This window comes from Mauremys mutica, chromosome 2 (assembly GCF_020497125.1).
Source record: "Mauremys mutica isolate MM-2020 ecotype Southern chromosome 2, ASM2049712v1, whole genome shotgun sequence".
NCBI classification, from domain to species: Eukaryota; Metazoa; Chordata; order Testudines; family Geoemydidae; genus Mauremys; species Mauremys mutica.
Window position 1 is genome coordinate 294920043 of NC_059073.1, and position 26341 is coordinate 294946383.

The 26341-nt window shown below is 47.7% G+C and overlaps 1 protein-coding gene across 1 annotated transcript; it reads left to right on the plus strand.

The window, feature by feature from the left end:
- The first annotated feature begins 39 nt into the window (after nucleotides 1–39).
- On the plus strand, nucleotides 40–26262 carry LOC123363308 (stonustoxin subunit alpha-like). The gene is made up of 5 exons (XM_045004168.1): nucleotides 40–113; nucleotides 2801–2925; nucleotides 20947–23073; nucleotides 24983–25047; nucleotides 26086–26262. The coding sequence occupies exons 2-5, from the start codon at nucleotides 2826–2828 to the stop codon at nucleotides 26260–26262; spliced, it is 2469 nt and encodes an 822-aa protein (XP_044860103.1). The 5' UTR covers nucleotides 40–113; nucleotides 2801–2825.
- Nucleotides 26263–26341: the final 79 nt, after the last annotated feature.

Sequence of the window (26341 nt, forward strand, 5' to 3'; positions counted from 1 at the left end):
GCTCACCACCTTCCCTGCGGACATTTTATGTGAAGCTGTTGGATAAAGCAGTAACATTTCCTGAGCTCTTCTGCCTCATTTGTATTATTAGAGCCAGGGAATCCACCCCCCAGGTAAGGATTTAAGCAAATCTCTCTGTCAGAATGGAACTATATTGGCCTGTACAAACTTTAGAATTCTTTGTTTGTTTGTTCTTTTTCTGGTGACACTTTTGTCTCCAGGGCTGTGTCCAATCTGAGCCATCTGAGCCCTTGGAGCTGGGCTGTTAAATGTAGTCTCAAGGGCTACAGCTCAAGCTGCTGGGTTTGAATTTTGTACAGAAATCTAGAGGATAAGTATCAGGTGCTGCTCAATTGCTTTTTCTCTCAGTTGTAGAAATGATACTATTTAACTGAGCTGGAGCGTTTGCATTTAGTGCAGGATGGGTACTTTACTCTGGAAGCTTCCCTGTATGGGGAAGGTCTGGATTCCTCTGGGAGCAGTATTTTTGTATATAGTCCATTAAAATCAAGTCTATTTTGAGTATGTACATCCTGATGCCCTTTGTGAGTTAGGCTGAGCTCTGTGAGGGGATGTTTAATCCCCACACCAGGCAGGAAGTGGTCAAGGAGCTGCTCTGGGATGGAACAACCCCACCCCGCTGGACCTGCGAGTCATGTGAAGAGCAGAGAGGGAGTTCAAGATGCGGGACGCGCAGCTCAGTAGTGGTCAGGTTTGGGGTGAGAGCTGTGCCCTGAGCTCCAGGTGAGAGGCCTGGCAGAGAACAGAGCCTATGTCCTTGCCTAAAAGAAGGGCCAAGTCTCCTGCAGTGAAGCAGCAAAGAATCCTGTGGCACCTTATAGACTAACAGACGTTTTGCAGCATGAGCTTTTTTTTTTGCATCCGAAGAAGTGGGTATTCACCCACGAAAGCTCATGCTGCAAAACGTCTGTTAGTCTATAAGGTGCCACAGGATTCTTTGCTGCTTCTACAGAACCAGACTAACACAGCTACCCCTCTGATACTTGACTCCTGCAGTGAAGGGGATTGTACCAGGTTCCATCTGCTGGTGAAGCAGAAGACACTGAGCTGGACTGCAGCCCATCCAAGGCTTCTCTGAAGGAAAAGAGGCCAGTGGCCCAGCTGGGAGTGTCTGTAGATTTCATTTTCCCCTTGTCCTTTTTCCTGATCCTAAGTTGTCTGTTCTCTGGGAACCCGGAAGGGGAGAGAACCCACAGGGTGGGAGGGCTGCGACTCTGATCCCTTCATAATGCTACTGAGTTTCCCCACTAGAGAGGCCAATCGCAGAATGGGTTTACACCCCCATCAACACACCAAGGGGCACTCTCGAGAGACCAGCACCCTGCCAACCCCTTTGACTGTCTCCGGATTCAATAAGCCTGTCATGTGACTGTCTGTTCCTCTGCCATAAGGATATTGTTTACTACGTCTCATTTGCTTTGCTATGTCTTCAGTTAAGTGTTGAATTTGTTTAGTTTTCCCCTGGCTGGTTTCTCTTTGTAAGTGAGGAGTCCTCTATCTCTGCTGAGATTTAGGTCAGAAATGTTTTTGTGAAGGGACCTTTGAGGTTTTATCCTGTTTTTTATGTCACATTGGTATTAAAAGAACTTGCCTCTATCTACAGCTGTAGTGCTTTAGTACATAGTTGATAGTCATGTGGGGCTATTTAATGCAATGTTGTTAGCAAATTCACTCCACCCCCAAACAATCACTGCAGTATCTTAATAGGATTTTATTGCACCACTCCCTGGTTCCAGATAAATTAAATTATTTTCAGTTATGTACAGTATTGAAGTGGGCAGCATGAAGTGACCTCTAGATCACCTAGTCCATTATAGACCAATCATACATTTATTACGGGGTGGTGAATATTCAGACCATATTTAAGGTTAGAACAAGGTTATTGCTGAAATCCAAATGGTCACTCCTCCCTGCAATCTAGACATAGATTTTAAAAACTGCTGTGCCAGTTCTGGCCTCAGTGTCTGTGGGGCAAACTTGAAGGCCCTTGCTGATGGAGCAGCGCTGACAGGTGGAGAGCTCTCATTACAGTTCCCCAGCTCTGCTTCCCCTCTTCATTTTGCAAGGGTGTGAGGAGCACAAAGTGCTGCTTTGCCACAGCAACCGTAGCTCGAGCTTCCTTTTTTCGCATTTTACATCTATATTGTAAGATGTGTGAGGCGGGGATTAGCGCTACATGTATTTGTACAACACCCTGCACAAATGGGTCCTGATCCTGACTGGGGTTCTGGGTGCTAGTATAACACTGCTACTGCATATAAACCCTGCCATACCGGACGCTTCCCCCTCCTGCTGGAGAAGCAGCAGGAGCCACAAGAGTACAAGTGAGGGACTTGAAGGCAGGGGAGGGGGAGAGAGAAAGGACATAAGGGTCTTGCCCTCTACTCCCATCATGAGGGGCTTGGTGTGAAAGAGTGAGTGAGAGAGACCATGAGGGTCCAGCCCTCAGGCTGTTCCCACCATTGAAGAAAACAGAGCATAGCCATGTTGAGCAGAGCTGAGACTCGAACTCACATCCCTGGCCAGGGCCCTAACCACGGCGCTCTTCAGAGAATCGCTCACTAGTGTTATTGCCACTTCTTCCTCCTTGTACCCTGTGCTCAACAGAATGCAACTGTTGTTTTCTGGCTGATCCTACTTGGTTAGATTTTGTTCAGATGTTTGTCCTGTGATGTGTTAGTAGGTGCAGAAAATGAATAGAAAATGAAAGTCAAGCAGGAAGAACATGAATAAGAACAGATCACATCCTCGGTGTAACAGTGTCATTGGTGTGTTTTAGGGCTGGATGAACGTCTGTCACCACCATGGCTTATGCTGAAACTGCAGCAATTGAGATGCCAGCCCTGGGCCGCCCTCTCCGGCTGGGGATGCTGTACGACTGCCGCAGTGACAAGCTCATACCAGGTACGGTTAGAGTTGCATGACTGCTGAACCCAGGAAGCTGAATAGCAGATACCACCTCCTCAACCACCCCAGAACTTTCATGGGGCATATAAAAATCGTCTTCCACAGTACGAGACACTTTTCCCTGGGACAGCTTTTGATGTGCCCCATGCAGGTTCCGGGGCGGCTGAGGAGGTGGTATCTGCTACTCAGCTTCCTGGGTTCAGCAGTAATCACGGGTTGAGAACCACTGCCCTGCCACCTGGGGCTGAAGCTGAAGCCAGAGCAACTTAGCTTTGCGGTGACCCCTGTGGTGTGGGGCCCCAGGCAGTTCCCTTGCTTGCTACCCCCTAATGCTGACCCTGGCTTTTATATGCAGTTTTTGTGGCAAAGGTGGGCGGTGGACTTATTATAGCATGGGAGTGGTGGAGGGGGTCCAAAAGAAAAAGGTTGAGAAACCCTGACATAGGGGACCTGCCTCTATGCCATTGAAACCCCATGTGAGGTAGAAACATGCTGGGGTTTTTTTTAATGAAAGGATAAGGAAGGTGGTTGTGATCCCCTGAAACCTGTTCAAAACTCCCCCGAAATCATGACCTACAGGTTGAGAACCTCCCCATTAGGAAATTCTGACACAAAACATGCGCCATCACGTGCCAGCAATGCCCCTCTGCTATGTACATTGGCCAAACTGGACAATCTCTATGTAAGAGGATTAATGGTCACAGTCAGATATCAGGAATGGCAATATACAAAAACCTGTAGGAGAACACTTCAACCTCCCTGGACACACAATAGCAGATCTAAAGGTAGCCATCCTGCAGCAAAAAACCTTCAGGACCAGGTCACCTCTTAGTCCAGACCTCATGCAGGATAACAGAAGAGCCCAAAACAGGAAAACCCAAAGACTAGTGGCCTCTAGACCTGGCCCGCAGCCCCTCTCTGGGACACATTGTTCTTGGTCTCTTTTAGTTCTGAGCCCTGTAATTCCCTTCCAGCTGGGGAAGAGGTAGGAGAACCCAGGGCCACCCACTCCTTTGGTTTCCAGTCAGGGGCGGCTCTAGGAATTCCGCCGCCCGAAGCAGGGAGGCGCGCCGCGGGGCGCGCTCTGGTGGTCGCCGGTCCTGCGGCTCCAGGGGACCTCTTGCAGACGTGCCTGCGGAGGCTCTGCTGGTCCCGTGACTCTGGTGGACCTTCCGCAGGCATGCCTGCAGATGCTCCACCGGAGCCGTGGGACCAGCAGACCCTCCGCAGTCATGCCTGCGGGAGGTCCGCCGGAGCCGCCTGCCGCCCTCCCGGCAAAATGCTGCCCCAAGCGCGTGCTTGGCGTGCTGGGGTCTGGAGTTGGCCCTGTTTCCAGTCCAGGCACCTTATGTACCTGGAAAGATAATGGAGCAAATAAAGGAATCAGTTTTCAAACACCTAGAAGATAATAAGGTGATAAGTAACAGTCAGCATGGATTTGTCAAGAACAAATCATGTCAAACCAACCTGAGAGCTTTCTGTGACAGGGTAACAAGCCCTGTGGATGGGGGTGGGGGAGCGGTAGATGTGGTATAAATTGACTTTAGTGAGGCTTTTGTTACTATCTCGCATGACCTTCTCATAAACAAACTAGGGAAATACAATCTAGATGCAGCTACTATACGGTGAGTGAAAAACTTGTTGGAAAACCGTTCCCAGAGTGCAGTTATTGGTGGTTCGCAGTCATGCTGGAAGGGCATAATGAGTGGGGTCCCGCAGGGATCAGTTCTGGGTCTGGTTCTGTTCAATATCTTCATCAAGGATTTAGATAATGGCAGAGAGAGTGCACTTATAAAGTGTGCGGATGATACCAAGCTGGGAGGGATTGCAAGTGCTTTGGAGGATAGGATTAAAATTCAAAATGATCTAGATGAAATGGTCTGAAGTATACAGGATGAAATTCAATAAGGACAAATGCAAAGTGCTCCACTTAGGAAGGAACAATCAGTTGCACGCATACAGAATGGGAAATGACTGTTTCTTCTGAGCTATTGACTGGGGATCTTCCTTAAAGTTTTCCCAGTCTCTCTGGCTGTGGCTGGGCTGTACTTCAAACAGTCTTTCTGGTTTCCCTCCTTAGAGCGGGAGACCCCCCTGCCCTCCTCCTAAAGCCAGGGTTGTGGTTCAGGCACTTGCAGCCTCCCTGCTGGAGAAACACAGGCACAGCACTCTGATGCCTGGTAAACTTGTACCAGCATCAGGCTGTTAAGACAATGCTTTTAGCTGCCTCTCAGATCACAGGCTCACAGCAGTGTTGAAAAATATAGTCTTGGCTGACTAAGCCAAACTCATATTAAATAAAAGGCAAAAGCAGAGGGACCGGAAAGACGAGGAAATAAAGTGGGGAAGGAAAAGGACATGCTGAGAGGGCAGGTGGGAGAGATGCAAAGTCTCACATACAAGATAGTATTTGGGATTTAACCAGAGCTAGTGGATTTGGCAGAGTGATTTGATTCCCCCCACTGGCCTGTTCTGGTTAGGACATCTCTCAGGATTAGGAGAGTGAAGACCCAACGATGTCATGATGGATCCCAGGGCCCTGTGAAATGCGGGTGGGAGGAAGGGCTGTTCTCCTGTCTTTTAGTCAGCCAGTATTGCAGTTGTCAGACAACTTCTTTTCCCCAAAAAATCTTTTCTTTCAGGTCCCCAAAGGGAAGCAATGAGTGGAATACTCCCCCTCCCCCCCCCCAATACCATTATTTTGTTCACCAAATAGACCTACTACACCACATTTGGTCCATTGATTTCTGGTCCCACATGTCTCTTGTTTACCAGCCAAGATTGTAACACAGTCCTTGAGTTGTATCGGGAGCCTTTTTGTTTGGATTTATTCAGTCTCCTCCTCTCCCTTTTGCACTTTGTGCCGTCAACATTTGTTATGGTTTATTGTGACATTTCATGAATTTCTACAGTTGAGCTCACATGTCGGGTAAATTTTGCAGGCCAATTATTACAAGAGAAGGCAGTACCTATGCTAGCCCCCTTCCCCAGCTCTTTCCCGATTGATTGGGTGAGAGGGCCGTCCACTCTGCAAGGCTCCTGGTCCTGGATTCTTAAAGAAACAGTAACAGGTTTCTCTCCCCAAAGTACTACTTATTCCTGGGACCACTTCCTCTCTACCCAGATTTCCAGATCCTTGCCCACATCAGACTTCCCCAGCTGTTAAAGAGCTATGGCTACAGGACAGGAGTGATCTGACCACTAGGTCTTACTACCCTTAAGAGGCAGTCTAACCCTGTCAAAGTGGGCTAATACAGAAAACTGTATGTATTTGAAATGAATAAAACCTAAAGTCTTCTGAAAAGAAAGAAATCAAAGAAAAAGTTTGATACATTTCCACCATTTACTGGTCATTGACCATAATAACAATGAAACTTGGGCAGAAATCTGAGAGCCAACTGGCAAGTGTTCAATACAAGTAACACTTCTCTGATACCTCAAAACGGGTATAGAAACTGAGGCTTTGGAGGAGAACCCTGAGAGCTGGTGAACCCAACAAGAGCAACTGATTCTACATGAAGCTTTGAACCAGCCAGCAGTGTGGCCCTCTTCTCTCCTTATCCAACAACTACCAGGAGCATGAAAAATGATGAGATTTTTGTTTCAAGGATTCTCTCTCTTTGTTTTTCTCATCTGAGTATCTCAAAGTTTCTTTGCTGGATCTTCACTCAATCCACTGAGATCCCAAGGAACTGAATTTTACATTTTACTAATAATGTCATGTATAAGTTTCTTCTTTATAAATTCCACTAGGTTGGCTGATAGTAAACCCTAAATAAATATTTTAAAGCAATTTCTTTTGATGTTTTAAACCAGTCCTTCCTGAACCAAGTATTAGAAAGTCTCCAGGACACCATTCATATAGTATATTAAGACAAACTGTAACCTATTTTCCTTTGAGAGTTATTGTGGTTAGAGTATTAGAAGTATGAGAGCTGTTTGATAACTGAAGGTTATAAACAGATATGGTAAGAAATCAGTGGTGATTAAGTGATCTAGAAGCATTTAGTATCAACACAAACTCTGTAAATTATGCCTGGAATTATACTGGAGGCCAGACTGGATGATCTAACAATCCTTTCTAGCCATAAATTCTATGAAACTTCTTGTGCATCCGGACTTGATTTCGAGATAATTTTTCAACTGATTATATATATATATATATACCTTCAGGCCACTCAGCGTCATCTCCTCCCTGGGCTGTAAACTGTCAAACCTTTAATTCTCTGGAATAAAAGGGCTTTAGAGAGTTAACATGGTACACTTTGGGCTTTAGGGTTGAGGTGGGGAATACTATGAGATAGTTAACAGCTCCCAGGCACTCTTGGACCGTGAATGGTCCTTCCCATGACGCTTCCATCTTATGGGCCTGTAGCGCCTTCACGACCATAACCTGGTCCCCTACTTTGAAGGAACGCTCTCTGGTATGTCTATCATACCAGGCCTTTTGCTCTTCCTGAGCATCCTTTAGGTTTTTTTTAGCAGGGGCTAAAGAGTGTCGGAGGGTGCTTTGTAGGTTGCTTACAAAGTCTAGAATGTTAGTTCCTGGAGAAGGCATAAACCCCTCCCATTGCTGCTTCACCAACTGTAATGGCCCCTTAACCTCGTGGCCATACACAGGTTCGAATGGTGAAAACCCTAAACTGGGATGTGGTACAGCCCTGTAGGCAAAAAGCAACTGCTGCAACACTAGATCCCAATCATTGGAGTGTTCATTCACGAATTTACGTATCATGTCCCCCTGGAACTGTTCCCTTGATGCTGGAGACATCAGTTCCTCCTTGGACTGTGGACGTGGGCTTTGTCCCTTTGGAAGCGATGTAGGTGATGGGGTTGTTTTCGTTGATTGTGAACCGCTCTCCGCTGGTGCACTATGTGATATTTCAGGCTCTGGCTGAGCCTCTTGGGTAGGGTTGTCTGCTGCTTCTGCCAGTTCAGGCCCGCTGGTGCCCTCTGGCATTGGAGTGGTAGATGGGTTTGCAAGCGCTGGCGTCAGTGCTGGCAACGGTTCTGGTGCTGGTTGCTTTGCCAGTTCCGGTTCTCGGACTGGATTCACTATGGCTGTAGCATTCATGGGTAGAAGATCCGGTTCCACCACTTCTGTCTGGGTCTCTGGTAACACAGATGGGGCCCTGGTGGACAGCTCAGGAACAGGGATGGGTGTGGAAGCTTGCTTGGCCTGGCTGCGTGTGACCATTCCCACCCTCTTGGCCAGCTTCACATGGTTGGCCAAGTCTTCCCCCAGCAGCATGGGGATGGGATAATTGTCATAGACTGCAAAAGTCCACAGTCCTGACCAGCCCTTGTACTGGACAGGCAACTCAGCTGTAGGCAAGTTTAAAGATTTTGACATAAATGGGTGAATTGTCACTTGGGCCTCTGGGTTGATGAATTGGGGATCCACTAAGGATTGGTGGATAGCTGACACTTGTGCCCCAGTGTCCCTCCACACGATAACCTTCTTTCCGCCCACTCTCAAGGTTTCCCTTCACTCCAAGGGTATTTGAGAGATATCTGGGCCTGGGGATCTTTGGTGTGATTGTGGTGTAATGAACTGTACTCGGTTGGGGCTCTTGGGGCAGTGGGCCTTTATATGTCCCAGTTCATTACATTTAAAACATCGCCCAGCTGACGGGTCACTGGACCAAGGTGGGTTGCTGGAGACTGGTGAGGTGGGACAATAGGGTGTCTGGGGCTTTCCTTGGGTTGTAGGTGGGGCCTTGGGTTGCCCCCGGTGATAGGGTTTGGTTTCGGTTTGCCCCCTCTGATATTCACTCCAATTGCTAGTAGTTTTTTCTTTTCTGCCATTTCCACCCATTTGGCTCCAATCTCCCCCGCCTCGGTTACAGTTTTGGGCTTCCCATCTAAGATGTACCTTTCTATTTCCTCAGGAACACCCTCTAAGAACTGCTCCATTTGCATTAGAAAGGACAGAGATTCAGCACTTGCTCCTGATATCCAGGCATCCCAATTCTTTCCAATGTGGTAGGCGTGTCGGGTAAATGACACATCTGGTTTCCACCTTAGGGCTCTGAACCACCGACGGGCATGCTCAGGTGTAAGCCCCATTCTGATTCTGGCCTTGGTTTGAAAAAGTTTATAATCATTCATGTGTTCCTTAGGCATTTCAGCCGCCACCTCTGCTAAGGGTCCACTGTGCTGTGGCCTCAGCGCTATCATGTACTGGTCTGCAGGGATGCTGTACCCATGGCAGACCCTTTCGAAATTTCCTAAGAAGGCCTCAGTATCATCACCTGCCGTGTAGGTGGGGAATTTTCTGGGATGGGAAGTGGTACCTGGAAAAGGGTTGTTAGGGTTGGCTGGTAAATTCTGCTTAGCCCTTGCTAACTCCAGTGCATGCTTCTGGGCCTCCCTCTGGATCTCCATAGCCCTTTGGTGGTCAGCCTCTTTGGCCTTCTCTTCTCTTTCTCTCTCTTTTTGTTTCTCCTCCATAGCTCTTTTGTGGGCATCCTCAGCCCTGGCCATCTGTCTGTCATGTTCCTTTTGGCTCTCCTCAGCCTGGAATTTGGCTAATTCTAGGTTCTGTTGCATGGTTTTGTTTTCTTTGCCTGACAGTTTCCCCCTGGTCTACCTTAGCTATCTGAGGGGGGGAGGGGGGAAACAGCTTGGAATCTTTGGTTACTGTAATGTGACTCTTTAGAAAAAAAAACACAAGTAAAACAGGTTTTTGTGACTTGCCTTGGCAATATGTTAATGACCTCCAGTGATCACAGCTGGAGCTTCCCTTCTAACAAAAAGCCCTGTGTTAGAATCTCTTATCTGTTTGCCTTCAGGATATCTCTCCTTCACTGCTTCCCCAGCATCTCAAAGGAGGGGAAAAAAATCTGGCTTTTGGTTCCTAAAAAATCCCTCACCGCTGCTCACCATGTCAAGGTTCCTTCCCCACTCTGAACTTTAGGGTACAGATGTGGGGACCTGCATGGACACTTCTAAGCTCAATTACCAGCTTAGATCTGGTCTTGCTGCCACCATCCAGATTCCTCAGTGTCTGGAACACCCTCTTTCCCCCAAAAACCTTCCCCTCCCTGGGTAGCCTTGAGAGACTTCCTCACCATGTCCCTGGTGAACACCATTCCAACCCCTTGGATCTTAACACAAGGAGAATTTAACCATCCCCCCTCCTTTCCCCCACCAATTCCTGGTGAGTCCAGATCCAATCCCCTTGGATCTTAAAACAAGGAAAAAGCAATCAGGTTCTTAAAAAGAAGGCTATTAATTAAAGAAAAGAAAGGTAAAAGAAAAAAACCTCTGGGAGAAGGCATACAGCTGACTTCACAAACAACAGATAGAAAACACAGGATGTTCCCCTGGGCAAAAATCTTAATACACACAAGAATACCCAAATTTGATAATTCCCTTAATGGTACCAAGACAAGTTACAAAGAAAATAAACACTAAACCTATTTATCCCTTTCTAAAACTTACTACTCTGATAAGAGGCTGGTTCCTTGATCTTTTTCACTCGGCTGAAACTGAAACTGACTCTAAACAAAGGAAACTTCCCTCCTTTCTTTTTAAACATCTTGTTCCCCCATTGGTTCCTCTGGTCAGGTGTCAGCTAGGTTAGGTGAAATTCTTAACCCTTTACAGGTAAAAGAGGCATTAACCCATAACTGTCTGTTTCTGACAGCTGCCCTTGGGTTTTTACCTGTTAGCTCATCTTGGTGGCTCCTGAAGTTAACAATTCCCTTAGGACATTCTGTTTCACCCTGTTAGTTACACAGACCAAGGTTTTACAATTTACACAACCCTGAAGCATGTTTCAGCTAGAATGCTGCATCAGCAGAGACACATACAACAGCAAAAATTCCTTTAAATGTTTTTATAAAACTATATATAATATTCATTTCTCTAACATTATTTAGGATATATATTTAACTAACACAATTCATTACCCAGTTTTCTAACAAAGTAATCCTTTTATGGCCTCTAGATCAAAAGTAGTTTGACAAATTTTCCTTCAGATAAATTTCTCCTTTACTATAAATGTGTCAATTTTCTGGCCAATCTAATATCCCATGCCAAATTTACAGTGGTGCTTAAATACAACTTTCTAATGGAAGAGGGAGAGAACCTTAACTAAGATATGGAGCAGCTAGTACTTCTGTTTAATATTTCATTATAGCTTATCATTTTGCTTATAGGTTCATATAGGTATAATGTATTATTTACACATAATAGGGGCTGAGTTAATTATGTCATTATTTCAGCATTGTATCTGCATGCACATTCTTTAGTGGCTTTTTCATTTTAATGTAGTTTTGTGCATGGAATAAAATTAATTTATACTGGGATTTTACCAGGTGAATCAGTGTGATTTTCTACAGCTCACTTTACTTTAACTTATCTAATATCCTAGTAACGCAATGCTAAAATGCAGTGTAGTCATCTTGGTACAGTTCTTTTGCTGTAGTAGCAGCAATAGCTTAGTGAAGGCACATCAGTTCTTTAGCTGGTGAAATGGGAAGTTCAAGTTCTCCTTGACAAAAAAAATTTGTTTTTGTTTTATATTTTTGTAAAAAATCATTTGAGGGGAAGGGTATCTACTTTTGTTTCTATTGGTAGAATAGGATTTTATTTTTTACTCTTTTTAAATTAGTTATTTAGGAAGTTTTAACAAGTTTACGAATCCTTGCCATGTAAATATCAGAAGCAAAACAGTCATTATGACCGTTATCTTTTGTTTAAAGAGACATTATACAGGAATATAGTCATCAGGTCTTTCTGTTTAACAATGTGTTACCATATTACAGAGTGAGCATCATTACATACATAATTTCTAGTGATTTTATTAAATTGAGTGAAATCTCTATGTACAAATTTGACAGATCAGGTATACCTAGCTAATGTTAATATTGAAAAGAATTGGATAGGTGTACTGGGGGGGAGGGGGGGGGTTTGCAGATGAATGTACTTTGTCTGAGTACTAAATAAAAGGTAACCAAATATCTAAGTGTCTATCTGTCCTCTGTCTATTTTGCTGGGTATCTAACTGGTGTGTTCATTTTTCCATAACCACAACCTCCCATATTTCTGGAACCATTCCTCAATGGTTGGGCAATTTTTCTTTTTCCAGTGAGAGCGTGGGCAGCAGGTATAATAGGCCAGGGGAGGCTCTGCCTCTCCTGGCACTGCCGCAGCCACCAGACCCCCCAGTTGCAGGGTTTGGCGGGGGGAGATTTTGCTTTATTATGCCCCATGCAGTTTGCGGGGTGGCTGAGGATGTGGAATGTGCTAATCTCCCCGGACTGCAGAGAGATGACTGATGAACCCAGGAAGCTGAGCAGCAGACACCGTCTCCTCAGCCATCCCAGAACCTGCATGGGGTGTACCAAAACCATCTTCCAGAGTATGAGACGCTTTTCTACAGGGCAGCTTGGGGTCGGGGGAGGGGAGGTGCAGCATGGCTACGGCTGGCCTGGGGCTCCTCCGGGCAGATGAGAGGGCTCACTTGGTGCTCATACACTCAGGCCTCCAGCCAGCCAGGGGCTCATCTAGCCAGTGGAGCGGGGCTCATGGATTTGGCACCGAGGGGGAGTGCAGGGGGTCTCAGGCCTCCATCTGCTGGGGGGAGGGAGGGTGGATGGAAGGGGAGGAGCGGGGGCTAGCCTCCCCAAAGGGGGGGAGGGTTTCACCCACCGCTCATGAATGAGAGGCTACCTATAACTGAGCAGCCGTTAGGAGAAGAGATGTTAATTTTTCATTTCTCTTTGTGCAACCATTTCCACTAGGAAGCCCCAAGAAGATCACCAAAAGATCATTTGGTAATAAAAATCTAACAGTCTGTGATATTTGGTTATGGATTGCAACCTAATACTCTCTAATGACTGGAGATGTCGACCATATACTGTATGCATAAAAATCTTTCACCATACTTTCTCCAACATTTATCCCCATTCAGTGTATTTATATTTTTAATCTGACTGGTATGACTTACAATTGCAACAGTATCTTTTATTGTGCTACAGACTGAGGTTTCTGATCCAGCTAGTCCACACTGTTTCATGGGTCTGTACAAAGTATCTGGCCTCACTTTTGGTCTTTTCTTATTCCATATAAATTCTAACAACATTCTCTGTGTTCCTGCTTGGGTTTTATCTGGGATAATCACAGAAAGTTTTTGAAATAAGAAAAATATCCTTGGCTGAATATTCATTTGGACTGTGGCTATTCTCCCCAGACAAGAAATGGCATACTCCCCTGTCCTGGGATCTCACCCCCACTTTGAGCTTGTGGGTTCAAAGATGGGGACCCGCAGGTATTCTGCCACCACCCTAACCCTTAGGGTAGGGTTCCTTCTCGCTGCCACCACTCGATTATTTTGGTGAATCGAGACACCCCTCTGTCCCCCCCTGTCTCCCTTCAAAGACACTCCCTGGGAACACAGATCCACTCACAGAGGAGGAACCTTCCCCCTCCCTTCTCTTCCCTCTCTCCAGCCTGCTCCGGAGAGAGAGATACCTTGATTCAAACTCCTTGAATCTCTACACACAGGGAAGCAGCCCACTTCCCCCCTCCCTCTCCTCCTTCCAGAGACTTTCCCGGGGAAGCACAGATCCAAGCACAGAGGGAGGAAGATTCCTTTCCTTCCCTCTCCCTTCCCTGCTTTCTCTGCTTGGAGACAACCCTTGTCTCCACAGAGTGGCGCCTAGCTTCCTTCCCCTGAATCCACAGGTAAGGAACTTAACCAAGTCCTGAACTTAAAAGAGTTTATTAAAAGAATAAAAAAAAAGAAGAGAAAAAATACACAATCTCTATGAATCCAAGATAGACATTCATAGGGTCTAATCTTATTAATCCCTGGAGAAATTTCTCCCTTTTCCTCAGTACAAACAATACAGGCAAAATTACGAATAATCAATACATACACACAGAATTGCAGACATAGGATTCTTATATGAAATTACCCAGTACTTCTAATACTCACTAGCTTGAATAGAAGAAATTAGTTCAGAAAGATGAGCAGACTTGATTAAGCGTCTGGGCTGGTGTAGTTTCAGACGGCTAAGAACACAGAACAAAGAACACAGAGACCCAAGTTCCCGCTCTCTGGGATTTTCAAATTCTCTTCCCTGATTGGTCCTTTGGTCAGGTGTTTCACCAGGTCTGGGTTAACCCTTTACAGGTAGAACTTAACCCTTAACTAACTACTTATGACACGCCCCCCAAACCACCAACAGTGGGAGCACTGGCGGTGATTTCCTCCTAAACTGTAAAACCAACAGAGTAATAAACACATGCACTATTACATATACTACTAAGCATATAACAGGTAAAGAACTCTTTTTAGCCACTAGATTCTGGGAAACTGTCACGAGAGAGTGCATCAGCAACTTTGTTGGAAGCTCCTGAAATGTGTTGAATTTCAAAATCAAAGTCTTGGAGAGCTAAACTCCATCTGATAAGTTTTTTGTTGTTTCCCTTGTTAGTATGAAGCCACTTTAGTGCAGCATGATCGGTTTGTAGCTGGAACTGCCGTCCCCAAACGTATGGGCGTAGCTTTTCCAAGGCATACACAATGGCGTAACACTCTTTTTCACTGACGGACCAGTGGCTTTCCCTCTCAGACAGCTTCTTGCTGAGAAACACGACAGGATGGAAGTTGTGATCCGGTCCTTCCTGCATTAGTACCGCTCCTACCCCACGTTCAGATGCATTGGTGGTAACTAGGAAGGGTTTGTCAAAGTCCGGGGCCCGTAATACAGGGTCAGACATGAGCATCGCCTTAAGCTGGATAAAGGCTTCCTGACACTCATCAGTCCACTTAACTGCATTTGGCTGGGTTTTTCTGGTCAGATCAGTTAGTGGAGCAGCGATTTGGCTGTAGTGTGGTACAAATCGCCTGTAATATCCGGCCAACCCTAAGAAGGATTGGACCTGTTTCTTTGATCTTGGGACAGGCCACTGTTGGATAGCCTGCACCTTGGCCTGTAGGGGGTTGATGGTTCCTTGACCCACCTGGTGTCCTAGGTAAGTCACTCTGTTTTGGCCTATTTGACACTTTTTGGCCTTAACAGTTAGTCCTGCCTGCCTGATGCGCTCAAAAACCATTTTCAAATGTTCTAGGTGTTCGGGCCATGAATCAGAAAAAATGGCCACATCATCGAGGTATGCAACTGCACAGTCTCCCAATCCTGCTAGTAGACCATCCACCAGCCTTTGGAAGGTGGCAGGTGCATTCCGCAGTCCGAACGGAAGCACAGTAAACTCATACACCCCTGCATGGGTGATGAACGCAGACTTTTCCTTGGCAGGTTCATCCAATGGTACTTGCCAGTACCCCTTGGTTAAGTCAATGGTAGAGATGAACTGGGCACGTCCCAACTTTTCCAATAGCTCATCAGTGCTTGGCATTGGATAGTTGTCTGGACGAGTTACAGCATTTAGCTTACGGTAGTCCACACAAAAGCGTATTTCCCCATCTGGTTTGGGAACCAGAACCACTGGAGATGCCCATGCACTGGTAGAAGGGCGGATGATACCCATCTCCAACATGTTGTCAATCTCCTGTTTAATAGCAACTTTGGCATGAGGTGACACCCGGTAGGGTGGGGTTCTAATCGGGTGAGCATTACCTGTGTCAATGGAGTGGCAGGTTTGCTCAGTCCGTCCTGGTTTGGCTGAGAACAAGGGCGCGAAGTGAGTGCACAGCTCCTTGATCTGTTGCCGCTGCAGACGTTGCAGGGTTGTGGAGAGGGTCACCTCTTCCACACCACCATTTCTTTTACCTTCGTAGTAGACACCTTCAGGCCACTCGGTGTCATCTCCTTCCTGAACTGTAAAGTGACAGACCTGTAATTCTCTGGGATAAAAGGGCTTTAGAGAGTTAACATGAAACACTTTAGGCTTTAAAGAGGAATCAGGGAATGTTATGAGGTAGTTAACAGCTCCCAGGCGCTCCTAGACCATGTATAGTCCTTCCCAGGATGCTTCCATCTTATGGGCCTGTTGCGCCTTCAAGACCATGACCTGGTCTCCTACCTTGAAGGACCGCTCCTTGGCATGTCGATCATACCAGACCTTTTGCTCCGCTTGAGCATCTCTTAAATTCTCTCGAGCAAGGGCCCAAGAGTCTCGGAGGGTGTTTTGAAGGTTGCTTACAAAGTCCAGAATGTTAGTCCCTGGAGGAGGTGTAAACCCCTCCCATTGCTGCTTTACCAGCTGTAATGGCCCCTTAACCTCATGGCCATACACCAGCTCGAATGGTGAGAATCCTAAACTGGGATGTGGAACAGCTCTGTAGGCAAACAGCAACTGTTGTAACACTAGATCCCAATTATTGGAGTGTTCATTGACGAATTTGCGGATCATGGCCCCCAATGTTCCATTAAACCTTTCCACTAGGCCATTAGTTTGGTGGTGGTACGGGGTGGCAACCAAATGATGCACCCCATGAGTTTCCCACAGGTCTTTCATGGTCCCTGATAGGAAATTTGTTCCCGAATCTGTTAGAATCTCGAAGGGCCAACCCACCCTAGTAAAAATGTCAGTTAAGGCCTGGCACACAGTTTGAGCCCTGGTGTTGCCTAGAGCTACTGCTTCCGGCCATCTGGTAGCAAAGTCCACAAAAGTCAGTATGTACTGCTTTCCTCTGGGGGTCTTTTTTGGGAAAGGACCCATAATATCCACAGCTACTCGCTGAAATGGGACCTCAATTATGGGAAGTGGCTGGAGAGGGGCCTTGACCTGGTCTTGAGGTTTTCCTACCTTTTGGCATACCTCACAAGACCGGACATACTTGGCAACGTCCTTGCCCATCCCCTCCCACTCGAAGGACCTTCCCAACCTGTCTTTGCTTCGGTTCACCCCAGCATGGCCACTGGGATGATCATGGGCTAAGCTTAAGAGCTTTTCCCGGTACTTCGTCGGAACTAGCAACCGTTTTTGAGGATGCCAGCCCTCCTGGTGTCCACCATAAAGGCATTCCTTGTATAAAAGTCCTTGGTCCACAACGAACCGGGATCGGTTAGTGGAGCTGAGAGGCGGTGGGTTGCTGCGTGCCACCGCCCATGCTTTCTTGAGGCTGTCATCGGCTTCCTGCTCAGTCTGGAACTGTTCCCTTGAGGCGGGAGACACCAGTTCCTCTGGACGTGATGTAGGTGATGAGATTGTTTCTGTTGACTGTGAACTGCTCTCCGCTGGTCCACGAGGTGTTATTTCAGGCTCCGGCTGAGCCTCTAGGGTAGGGTTGTTTGCTGCTTCTGCCAGTTCAGGCCCGTTGGCGCCCTCTGGCGGTGGAGTTGCAATCGCTGGCGCCGGTGCTGGCGCTGGTTGCTCTTCCAGTTCCAGTTCTGGGACTGGATGTACTATGGCTGCTGTAGGTGTTGGCCTGGGATCCGGTTCCACCACCTCTGTCTGGGTCTCTGGTAACACAGACGGGGTCCCGGTGGATGGCTCAGGAACAGGGACGGGTGCAGCAGCTCGTCTGGTTTGGCTGCGTGTAACCACTCCCTCTGTTTCTGGCGGCTCAACGTGATGGGCCAAGTGGTTGCCCAGAATCATGGGGACAGAATAATTGTCATAGACAGCAAAAGTCCACGTCCCTGACCAGCCCTTGTACTGGACAGGTAAACGCACTGTAGGTAATGTTACAGGTTTTGACATGAAGGGGCGAACTGTCACTTTGGTTTTCGGGTTGATGAATTTGGGGTCCACGAAGGTTCGGTGGATAGCTGACACATGTGATGCAGTGTCTCTCCATGCGATGACTTCCTTTCCGTCCACTCTCAAAGTTTCCCTAAAGCATACGGGTATTTGAGAGATATCTAATTCCGGGTTTCCTTGGTGTGCAGGTGCAAGGAGTTGGACCCGGTTCAGGTTCTTTGGGCATTTGGCTTTGATATGCCCCAGTTCATTGCATCCAAAACATCGCCCACTTGATGGGTCACGGGGTTGTGTTGAAGCAGCAAAGAATCCTGTGGCACCTTATAGACTAACAGATGTTTTGCAGCATGAGCTTTCGTGGGTGAATACCCACTTCTTCAGATGCAACAGGGGTTGTGTTGGTTTACTGGAAACTGGTGAGGTAGAAGAAGAGGTAGGGTGTGACTGTGCTTGGGTTGTAGGTGTGGGCTTGATTGGCCCTCGATGGTAAGGTTTAGTCTCGGTGGGTACCTTGTGTGATTCGTTCCCTTTGGCAGTAGCTTTCGTGTTGTCTACCGATGCCATCCATCTGGCTCCAATCTCTCCTGCCTCAGTGAGAGTTTTTGGTTTACCATCTTGGATGTAGCGTCTAATGTTCTCAGGAACACCATCTAGGAACTGCTCCATCAATATCAGGAGGTGTAGGTCGTCTAGCTCCTCAACCTTGGATCCTGATATCCAGGAGAAATAGTGTTTTTCCAGGTAAGCAGCGTGCTCTGGAAATGACATCTCTGGTTTCCATTTCTGGGCTCTGAAACGCTGACGGGCGTGATCAGGGGTGATGCCCATTCTGAGTCTGGCCTTGGTTAGGAACAGTGGAAAGTCGTCCATCTGGTCTCTAGGCATTTCAGCTGCCACCAGGGATAATTGTCCGCTGAGCTGTGACCTCAGCTCCATCATGTATTGTTCTTTAGGAAGATGGTATCCAATACAGGCCCTCTCAAAGTTTTCTAAAAAGGCCTCAACATCATCCCCTGCCTTGTAGGCGGGAAATTTTTTCCGAAAAGTTTGATCAGTAGGTGGATGGGGTGGTGGATTATGCTGCTTAGCCTTTTCCACTTCCAGAGCCTGCCTCTGGATTTCCAGATCTTTCTCTCTTAATTCCATTTGTCTGATGTGGTCTGCCTCTCTGGCTTTCTGGTCTGCCTCCATGGCTGCCATGGCCATCTTGTGTTCTCTCTCTTTGGCTTCCAGGATTTGTATTTGCAATCGAGCAAGCTCTAGTTGGTCACTTGTTTCCGTCATGTCTGTGCCTTGGGGTGCTGGCCACACCCCTCCCTGTTTATGATAACTTGAGTAAAGAAAGGGTAATTAATCCTGTGTATAGCAAATTGTGTGTTGCAACTCTCTATTGTTCTGTACTGAGCAACAGGGAAAATCTAAAAAACTCTCTGTCTCTCTGCGAGAAAAGTCTAGTGAAATTCTCGCAGATATCAGTGGCTTCCTGCCTTCTGCATTTCAAAAGTCACAGGAAAAAAAACTTGGCTTCAGGATCTTTCTCTCCTCACCAAACCTGTTTTCCCTGTTGGACGGGATGAGCTCCGAGGAGCACCTCCCCCCACCCAAGGAATCCTGATCACACAAAGGAGGGACACACCTCCTTGCAACCAGAGCTAAAAATGTTTCACTCTGAACTGTTAAAAACCTCTGGCTTGAGAATCGTTGTCTCCCCAGCAAACCTGTGAGGGCACTTCCCCCCACCTAAGGAATGCACACACCTCCTAGGGAAGAGTTTTTCCTCAGCATAGCCAGCAGAGAAAAAAAAACTCCTAACCCTGAAAACTGCTTCAAACTGCCTTTTCCTCAAGCTGCCTGTCCAAGCAACAAGAAAGAAAATCTGCTTCCAACAAAGCCTGCTGGAAACTTAATTCCCTCCAGCCAAACTGCTGAAACTGAAAACTCCTTCTAACAATGGGTTCGAAACTCCGCTGCCACCATGTCCTGGGATCTCACCCCCACTTTGAGCTTGTGGGTTCAAAGATGGGGACCCGCAGGTATTCTGCCACCACCCTAACCCTTAGGGTAGGGTTCCTTCTCGCTGCCACCACTCGATTATTTTGGTGAATCGAGACACCCCTCTGTCCCCCCCTGTCTCCCTTCAAAGACACTCCCTGGGAACACAGATCCACTCACAGAGGAGGAACCTTCCCCCTCCCTTCTCTTCCCTCTCTCCAGCCTGCTCCGGAGAGAGAGATACCTTGATTCAAACTCCTTGAATCTCTACACACAGGGAAGCAGCCCACTTCCCCCCTCCCTCTCCTCCTTCCAGAGACTTTCCCGGGGAAGCACAGATCCAAGCACAGAGGGAGGAAGATTCCTTTCCTTCCCTCTCCCTTCCCTGCTTTCTCTGCTTGGAGACAACCCTTGTCTCCACAGAGTGGCGCCTAGCTTCCTTCCCCTGAATCCACAGGTAAGGAACTTAACCAAGTCCTGAACTTAAAAGAGTTTATTAAAAGAATAAAAAAAAAGAAGAGAAAAAATACACAATCTCTATGAATCCAAGATAGACATTCATAGGGTCTAATCTTATTAATCCCTGGAGAAATTTCTCCCTTTTCCTCAGTACAAACAATACAGGCAAAATTACGAATAATCAATACATACACACAGAATTGCAGACATAGGATTCTTATATGAAATTACCCAGTACTTCTAATACTCACTAGCTTGAATAGAAGAAATTAGTTCAGAAAGATGAGCAGACTTGATTAAGCGTCTGGGCTGGTGTAGTTTCAGACGGCTAAGAACACAGAACAAAGAACACAGAGACCCAAGTTCCCGCTCTCTGGGATTTTCAAATTCTCTTCCCTGATTGGTCCTTTGGTCAGGTGTTTCACCAGGTCTGGGTTAACCCTTTACAGGTAGAACTTAACCCTTAACTAACTACTTATGACACGCCCCCCACAACTCCAGGTCTTTTTTCAGTTGCTGAAGTAGTGGTTTGACATTTAAAGCATAGAGCTCTGTTGTTTTTGAAGGATGATACAGTAAATATAAAATACTTTAATGCTCTGTACTTTAGACTATGTGAAGTAAAATATTTTCTTTTAAATTGCCTCAGCTGGTGTTTGAATTCTTCATGTTGCTATCTAAGCTACTGTTATACTCAGCACCCAAACTCATGATAACCCTAGTATGGAATTGATAGGGCTTATTGGCCCTTAGGCAGAATGCTGATAGATGCCAAATAAAAGCCTCAGACAGACAGACAGACAGACCTTCCAACAGAGCATCGTCATTCTACACCTCTCACTGGTAGCATGTTACTTTAATATGAGACAATTAAATTGAATGAGAAGGATTTCATATCACATTCATCTGTCACTAATGGAGTGTCTCTGTGGAATTTCCCAGGTATCACTTTATGGAACACTGATACCCTTAGCAAACAAGTGGGGACAACGATGCAGCACAAGACTGAATTTCAAATAATTGCATCTGACACCATGGAAAATAAGGCCTCTGCTCTCAGTCTCTCAGGATCCCTGAAGGCGAGTTTCCTGGGGGGCCTGGTAGAAGTGAATGGATCTGCAGCATTTTTAAATGATACCAAGAAATCCAAAAATCAAGCCCGGGTTACATTACAATATTCAACAACAACCAAGTTTGAGCAGCTGGCCATAAGCCATTCAGAGTGCCAGAATATCTCTTATCCTGCTGTTTATGACCAAAATGCAGCAACCCATATGGTCACGGCTGTGCTGTACGGGGCTCAGGCTTTCTTTGTGTTTGATCGGGAAGTTTCTTCAACTGAGAGTGTAGAAGAGATACAGGGAAACATGAAACTTATGATAGAAAAATTACCAAAGATTTCTGGAGAAGGAAAGGGGTCTATGAAAAAGGAGACCAAGAAAGAAGAAAAGACTGAAAACTTCAGTTGTACGTTCTATGGTGATTTTGCTCTTGAGAACAATCCAGTTACTTGTCTAGATGCCATGGAAATTTATTCCACCCTCCCGAAGCTGCTGGGTGACAACGAGGAGAAGGCCGTACCAGTGAGAGTCTGGCTGTACCCATTGCAGCTGCTGGATTCCAAAGCTGCTCAGCTGGTGCGTGAGATCAGTATAACACTGATCTTTGATGCTCAAAAAGCCTTGGAGCAACTGACCGAACTGGACATGCGATGCAATGACATGATGAAAAATTCAATTGCCGCAACCTTCCCTGAAATCAAAAAGAAAATCCAGCAATTCAAAGAACTGTGTCAGCAACACAGACAGACTTTCCAGCAACAACTAGCAAGAATCTTACCTGCTATCCGTGGAGGTGGAGCAGAGGAAGGGGCCCTGGTGGACATTTTAAAAAGCAAAGAACAATCACCCTTCAACACACTGAGACTCAATGAATTTCTGGATACAAAGGAGCGAGAGATGAATTTAGTGGATTCCTACCTTGCTAGGCTACAGAATGTGAAAGTCATGTCCTCCGAGAGTGAACTAGAAAAAATAGTACTCAGCCCTGAGCATGACTTTGTTGTGTCTTTCACACTTACTTCATTACACAACAAAGAACCATATTTATCAGATTTGAACTTTTGGCTTCAAAGACAGTTTCTGGAGAAAATTCAAGAATCAGCATCAGCCAGTTCTCCCTATGAGAAATCAAACTCCAAACAGTGGTTTGTGGGTGAAGAGATAAAAAGAAAAGCACTAAAATTCGCAAAGTCCTTCTTAGACTTTACCAGTGTCAATAAATCTCAAGAAAAGACCCGGTTCATTGTGGCCTCTGTTCCAGATGAGGAGCATCCAGGAGCTTCAATTTATCTGTATGCAGATGGAGAGCTGGTCAGCACCAACTTTGAGCCTCCATCAAAACCTTTTCCTCCCCTGATTGGTGGAACTAAGCATGACCGTGTGCAGTTCACATTTATCCCAGCAGCCTATGGCAGGGCTGCGATATCCGGCTATCGGGCAGAGTACAGAATTGTAGGGCAGGAGAACTGGGCGGCTGTGGATGTAAATAACACACAAGAGACATTTACAGTAACAGGTCTATGTCCAAACACCGAGTACCAGTTCCGATACGCTGCAGTGAGCAAACCAGGGCTCAGCGAGAGCAGCGACGTGAGTGATCCCGTGAAGACCCTCCCTCCTACCAGCCCGCCTGGGAAGCCTGGAAAAAATACTGTAGATTCATCAGCCATCACGCTCACCTGGGAGTGTCCAACTGTGGTTGGAGAAGGAGTCAGTATAAGCGAGTATAAGGTGGAATATAAAGAGACGACAGGAGATACGAGTCGGGAGGGGAAAGGCAAATGGCTGGAACGAAGGACAGGAGAGAGAACAGAGTCCTGTAACATTGATGGACTGAGGCCTGAAATGCCCTACAGATTCCGAGTGTCGGCTGTGTGTGCGGACGGAGCTGTGAGTGCCCCAAGTGAAGAGACTTCTATCTCAACGCTAAAGAAAGTTAAACATTTAAGTAAATCTGTGTATTATCCCCTGAACTACAGCCCTCTAGTGCCTGGAGCTACTGGATCAGGTAAGAGAATCCTTATCAAGGGCATGAATCTAAATTATCCTGGGTGTATAATCCAGTCTCAGCTTCCATTCAAATAATGAATACAATTAGAAATAAATCCTAGCTTCCAGTTAAATACCCGAGCTGGTCCCTATGTGTGGACTGGTGGCTGAGGTGATCGATGCCCCAGACTCAGGGCACAGAGTGAATCAACATAAGAACGGCCATATTGGGTCAGCCCAATGGTCCATCTAGCCCAGTATCCTGTCTCTGACAGTGGCCAATGCCAAGTGCTCAAGAGGGAGTGAACAGACCAGGGAATCATCAAGTGATCCATCCCGTTGTCCACCCCCAGCTTCTGCCAAACAGAGGCTAGGGACACCGAGAGCATAGGGTTGCATCCCTGCCCATTCTGGCTAGTAGCAATTGATGGTCCGATCCTCCATGAACTTGGTTAATTGTTTTTTGAACCCAGTTATAATTTTGGCCTGCACAACATCCCCAGCAACGAGTTCCACAGGTTGTGCATTGTGTGAAGAAATACTTCCTTTTGTTTGTTTTAAACCTGCTGCCTATTAATTTCATTAAGTGATCCCTGGTTTTTGTGTTATGAGAAGGAGTAAATAACACTTCCTTATTCACCTTCTCCACATCATTCATGATTTTATAGACCTCTATCACATCCCCTCTTAGTCGTCTCTTTTCCAACCTGAATAGTCCCGTCTTTTTAATCTTTCCTTATGTGGAAGCTGTTCCATACACTAATTATTTTTCTTGTCCTTCTCTGCACCTTTTCCAATTCTTATATATCTTTTCGAGATGGAGTGACCAGAACTGCACACAGTATTCAAGGGGTGAGCACACCAGGGATTTATATAATGGCATTAGGATCCTTACTGTCTTATTATCTATCCCTTTCCTAATGGTTCCTAACAGTCTGTTAGCTTTTTACTGCCGCTGCACATTGAGTGGATGTTTTCAGAGAACCATCCACAATGACTCCAAGATCTCTTTCTTGAGTGGTAACAGCTAATATAGGCTCCATCATTTTGTATGTATAGTTAGGATTATATTTTCCAATGTGCATCACTTTGCATTTATCAACATTGAATTTCATCTGCCATTTTGTTGCCCAGTCACTCAGTTTTGTGAGATCCCTTTGTAGCCCTTTACAGTCTACTTTGGACTTAACTATCTTGAGTAGTTTTGTATCATCTGCAAATTTTGCCACCTCACTGTTTACCCCTTTTTCCAGATCAGTTATGAATATGTTGAATAGGACTGGTCCCAGTACAGATCCTTGGGGAAACCACTGTTTCTTCTTCGAGTGATTGCTCCAATGCATTCCAGTTAGGTGTGCGCGCCGCGCGTGCACGGCTTCTCCGGAACTTTTTTACCCTAGCTACTCCGGCGGGCCGGCTGGCGCCCCCTGGAGTGGCGCCGCTATGGCGCCGGTATATACTCCAGCCGGCCCGTCCGCTCCTCAGTTCCTTCTTACCGCCCGTGACGGCAGTTGGAACTGTGGAGTGCTAAACGGTTCTCCACGTCCCTAGCTTTCTCTCTTCTTCATCGTTGTATATAGTTACCATAGTTAGTTGTAGTTATTTAGTTAGTATAGTTAGTGTTAGATAGATAAGGTAAAAAGGGGGTTTTTCCCCTTTTTTGCCTTAACCGGTGCGGGCTCATGCCCAAAGCACCGGACTTTAAACCCTGCACGGTGTGCCAGAGACCGATGCCCGTGGGAGACCCGCACGACGCCTGTCTCCGCTGCTTGGGCGAAGGGCACCGAACAGACAAGTGCCCGATCTGCTCGAAGTTCAAACCGCGGACCCGCAAGGATCGGGATACCCGCCTAAAGCAGATCCTCATGGAGGCGTCTCTTCAACCAGCGGCACTGCCCGCACCGGTCCCGCGGCCTCCTCCCGTGCAGACCACGCCGCCGGCACCGAGTCGCTCCACGTCTGCGGCACCGCCGGCGAAGAAGGCGGTGACGAAGTCTCGGCACCGCTCGCTTTTGCCCGCCAGGAAACAGAGACTGGCGAAGGCCCTGGCTCAGGCTCGCATAGAGGACTCGGCCAAAGCGACTCCGCAGCCTGCAGCCCCCATGGTGCCTCTGCACAAGCCGTGCACTGCACCTGTGACTCCGGCGCCGCAAGGGCCGTCGAGTCCGGCGCCGCCACGCTCCCCGGTGCCGTCCGTGGTCGAGCTTCGGCCGCCGTCAACGCCGGAGACATTCGCCTCTGCGCGAGAGCTGATACAGCTCCTAGAGGCTCCAGGCCTCCGGCCCCCGGCACCGCCGGTGCGGGCTGTCACGTCCAAGGGAAAACCGGCCGGGATGATCTGGCCACCATCCCTGGAATCACGGCGTGGACGTCGTACACGGTCCCGGTCTCGTTCCCGCACCGTCGACAGGTCCCCGTCCCGCCGATCGCGATCCCGGCACCGCTCTCCATCGCGGCACCGATCACAATCTGCTCGTCGGTCGCAGTCCCGGTACCGCTCCTCTTCGCGGCACCGGTCGTACTCCCGGCGTCGCACCAGATCCAAGTCGCCACCGCATCGGCACCGACGGTCTCTGTCACGGCACCGTTCCCGGCGCCGCGACTCCCGCGGACGCTCCAGACGTCGCAGCTCGCGCTCTCGGTCGAGCTCCCGGCACCGGTCGAGCTCCCGGCACCGCGATGACCGTGGTCATTCCCGGCACCGGAGATCTTACTCCCGGTCGAGCTCCCGGCACCGGTTGAGCTCCCGGCACCGCTCCAGTCCCCGGCACCGGTCGAGCTCCCGGCACCGTGGAGAGAGTCATGCGAGGTCGCCTTCCCGGCACCGAGTGGAAGGGCATCCCGCTGCGGTATGCCCTGGAACCTCCTCCGCACCTCCCTGGCCTTCTCGCCCCGAGTCGGTCGCCTCCGGCGCAGAAGCCTATGGGCTCCCGCCTCCGACGCCACCAGCCCAGCCTCGCGGCGCGCAGCAGTGGGGATTTTGGGTGCCATGGACCCAATATGAGTCGGACGGTGTGCCCTTTCTGCCGAGGCCTCCAGGGACCCAGCGCAGAGTCCCAGAGGCGTCGATATCTCGACCACCGCCATCACCACCACCAGCTATTCCGGTGGAGTCAGAGGGCCCCCCCGAACCCCCAGCGCACCATGCAGTGGACCCCTCTTCGGCAGAGGTCGTCCAGGAGTTATCCTCCGCATCCTCACCCGATGAGGCGGTGGCCGGCGCGGCGTCAAAGGAGCCGCCCCCCGTTGATGCGAAGGCGCATCAGGACCTGCTCCACCGTGTGGCG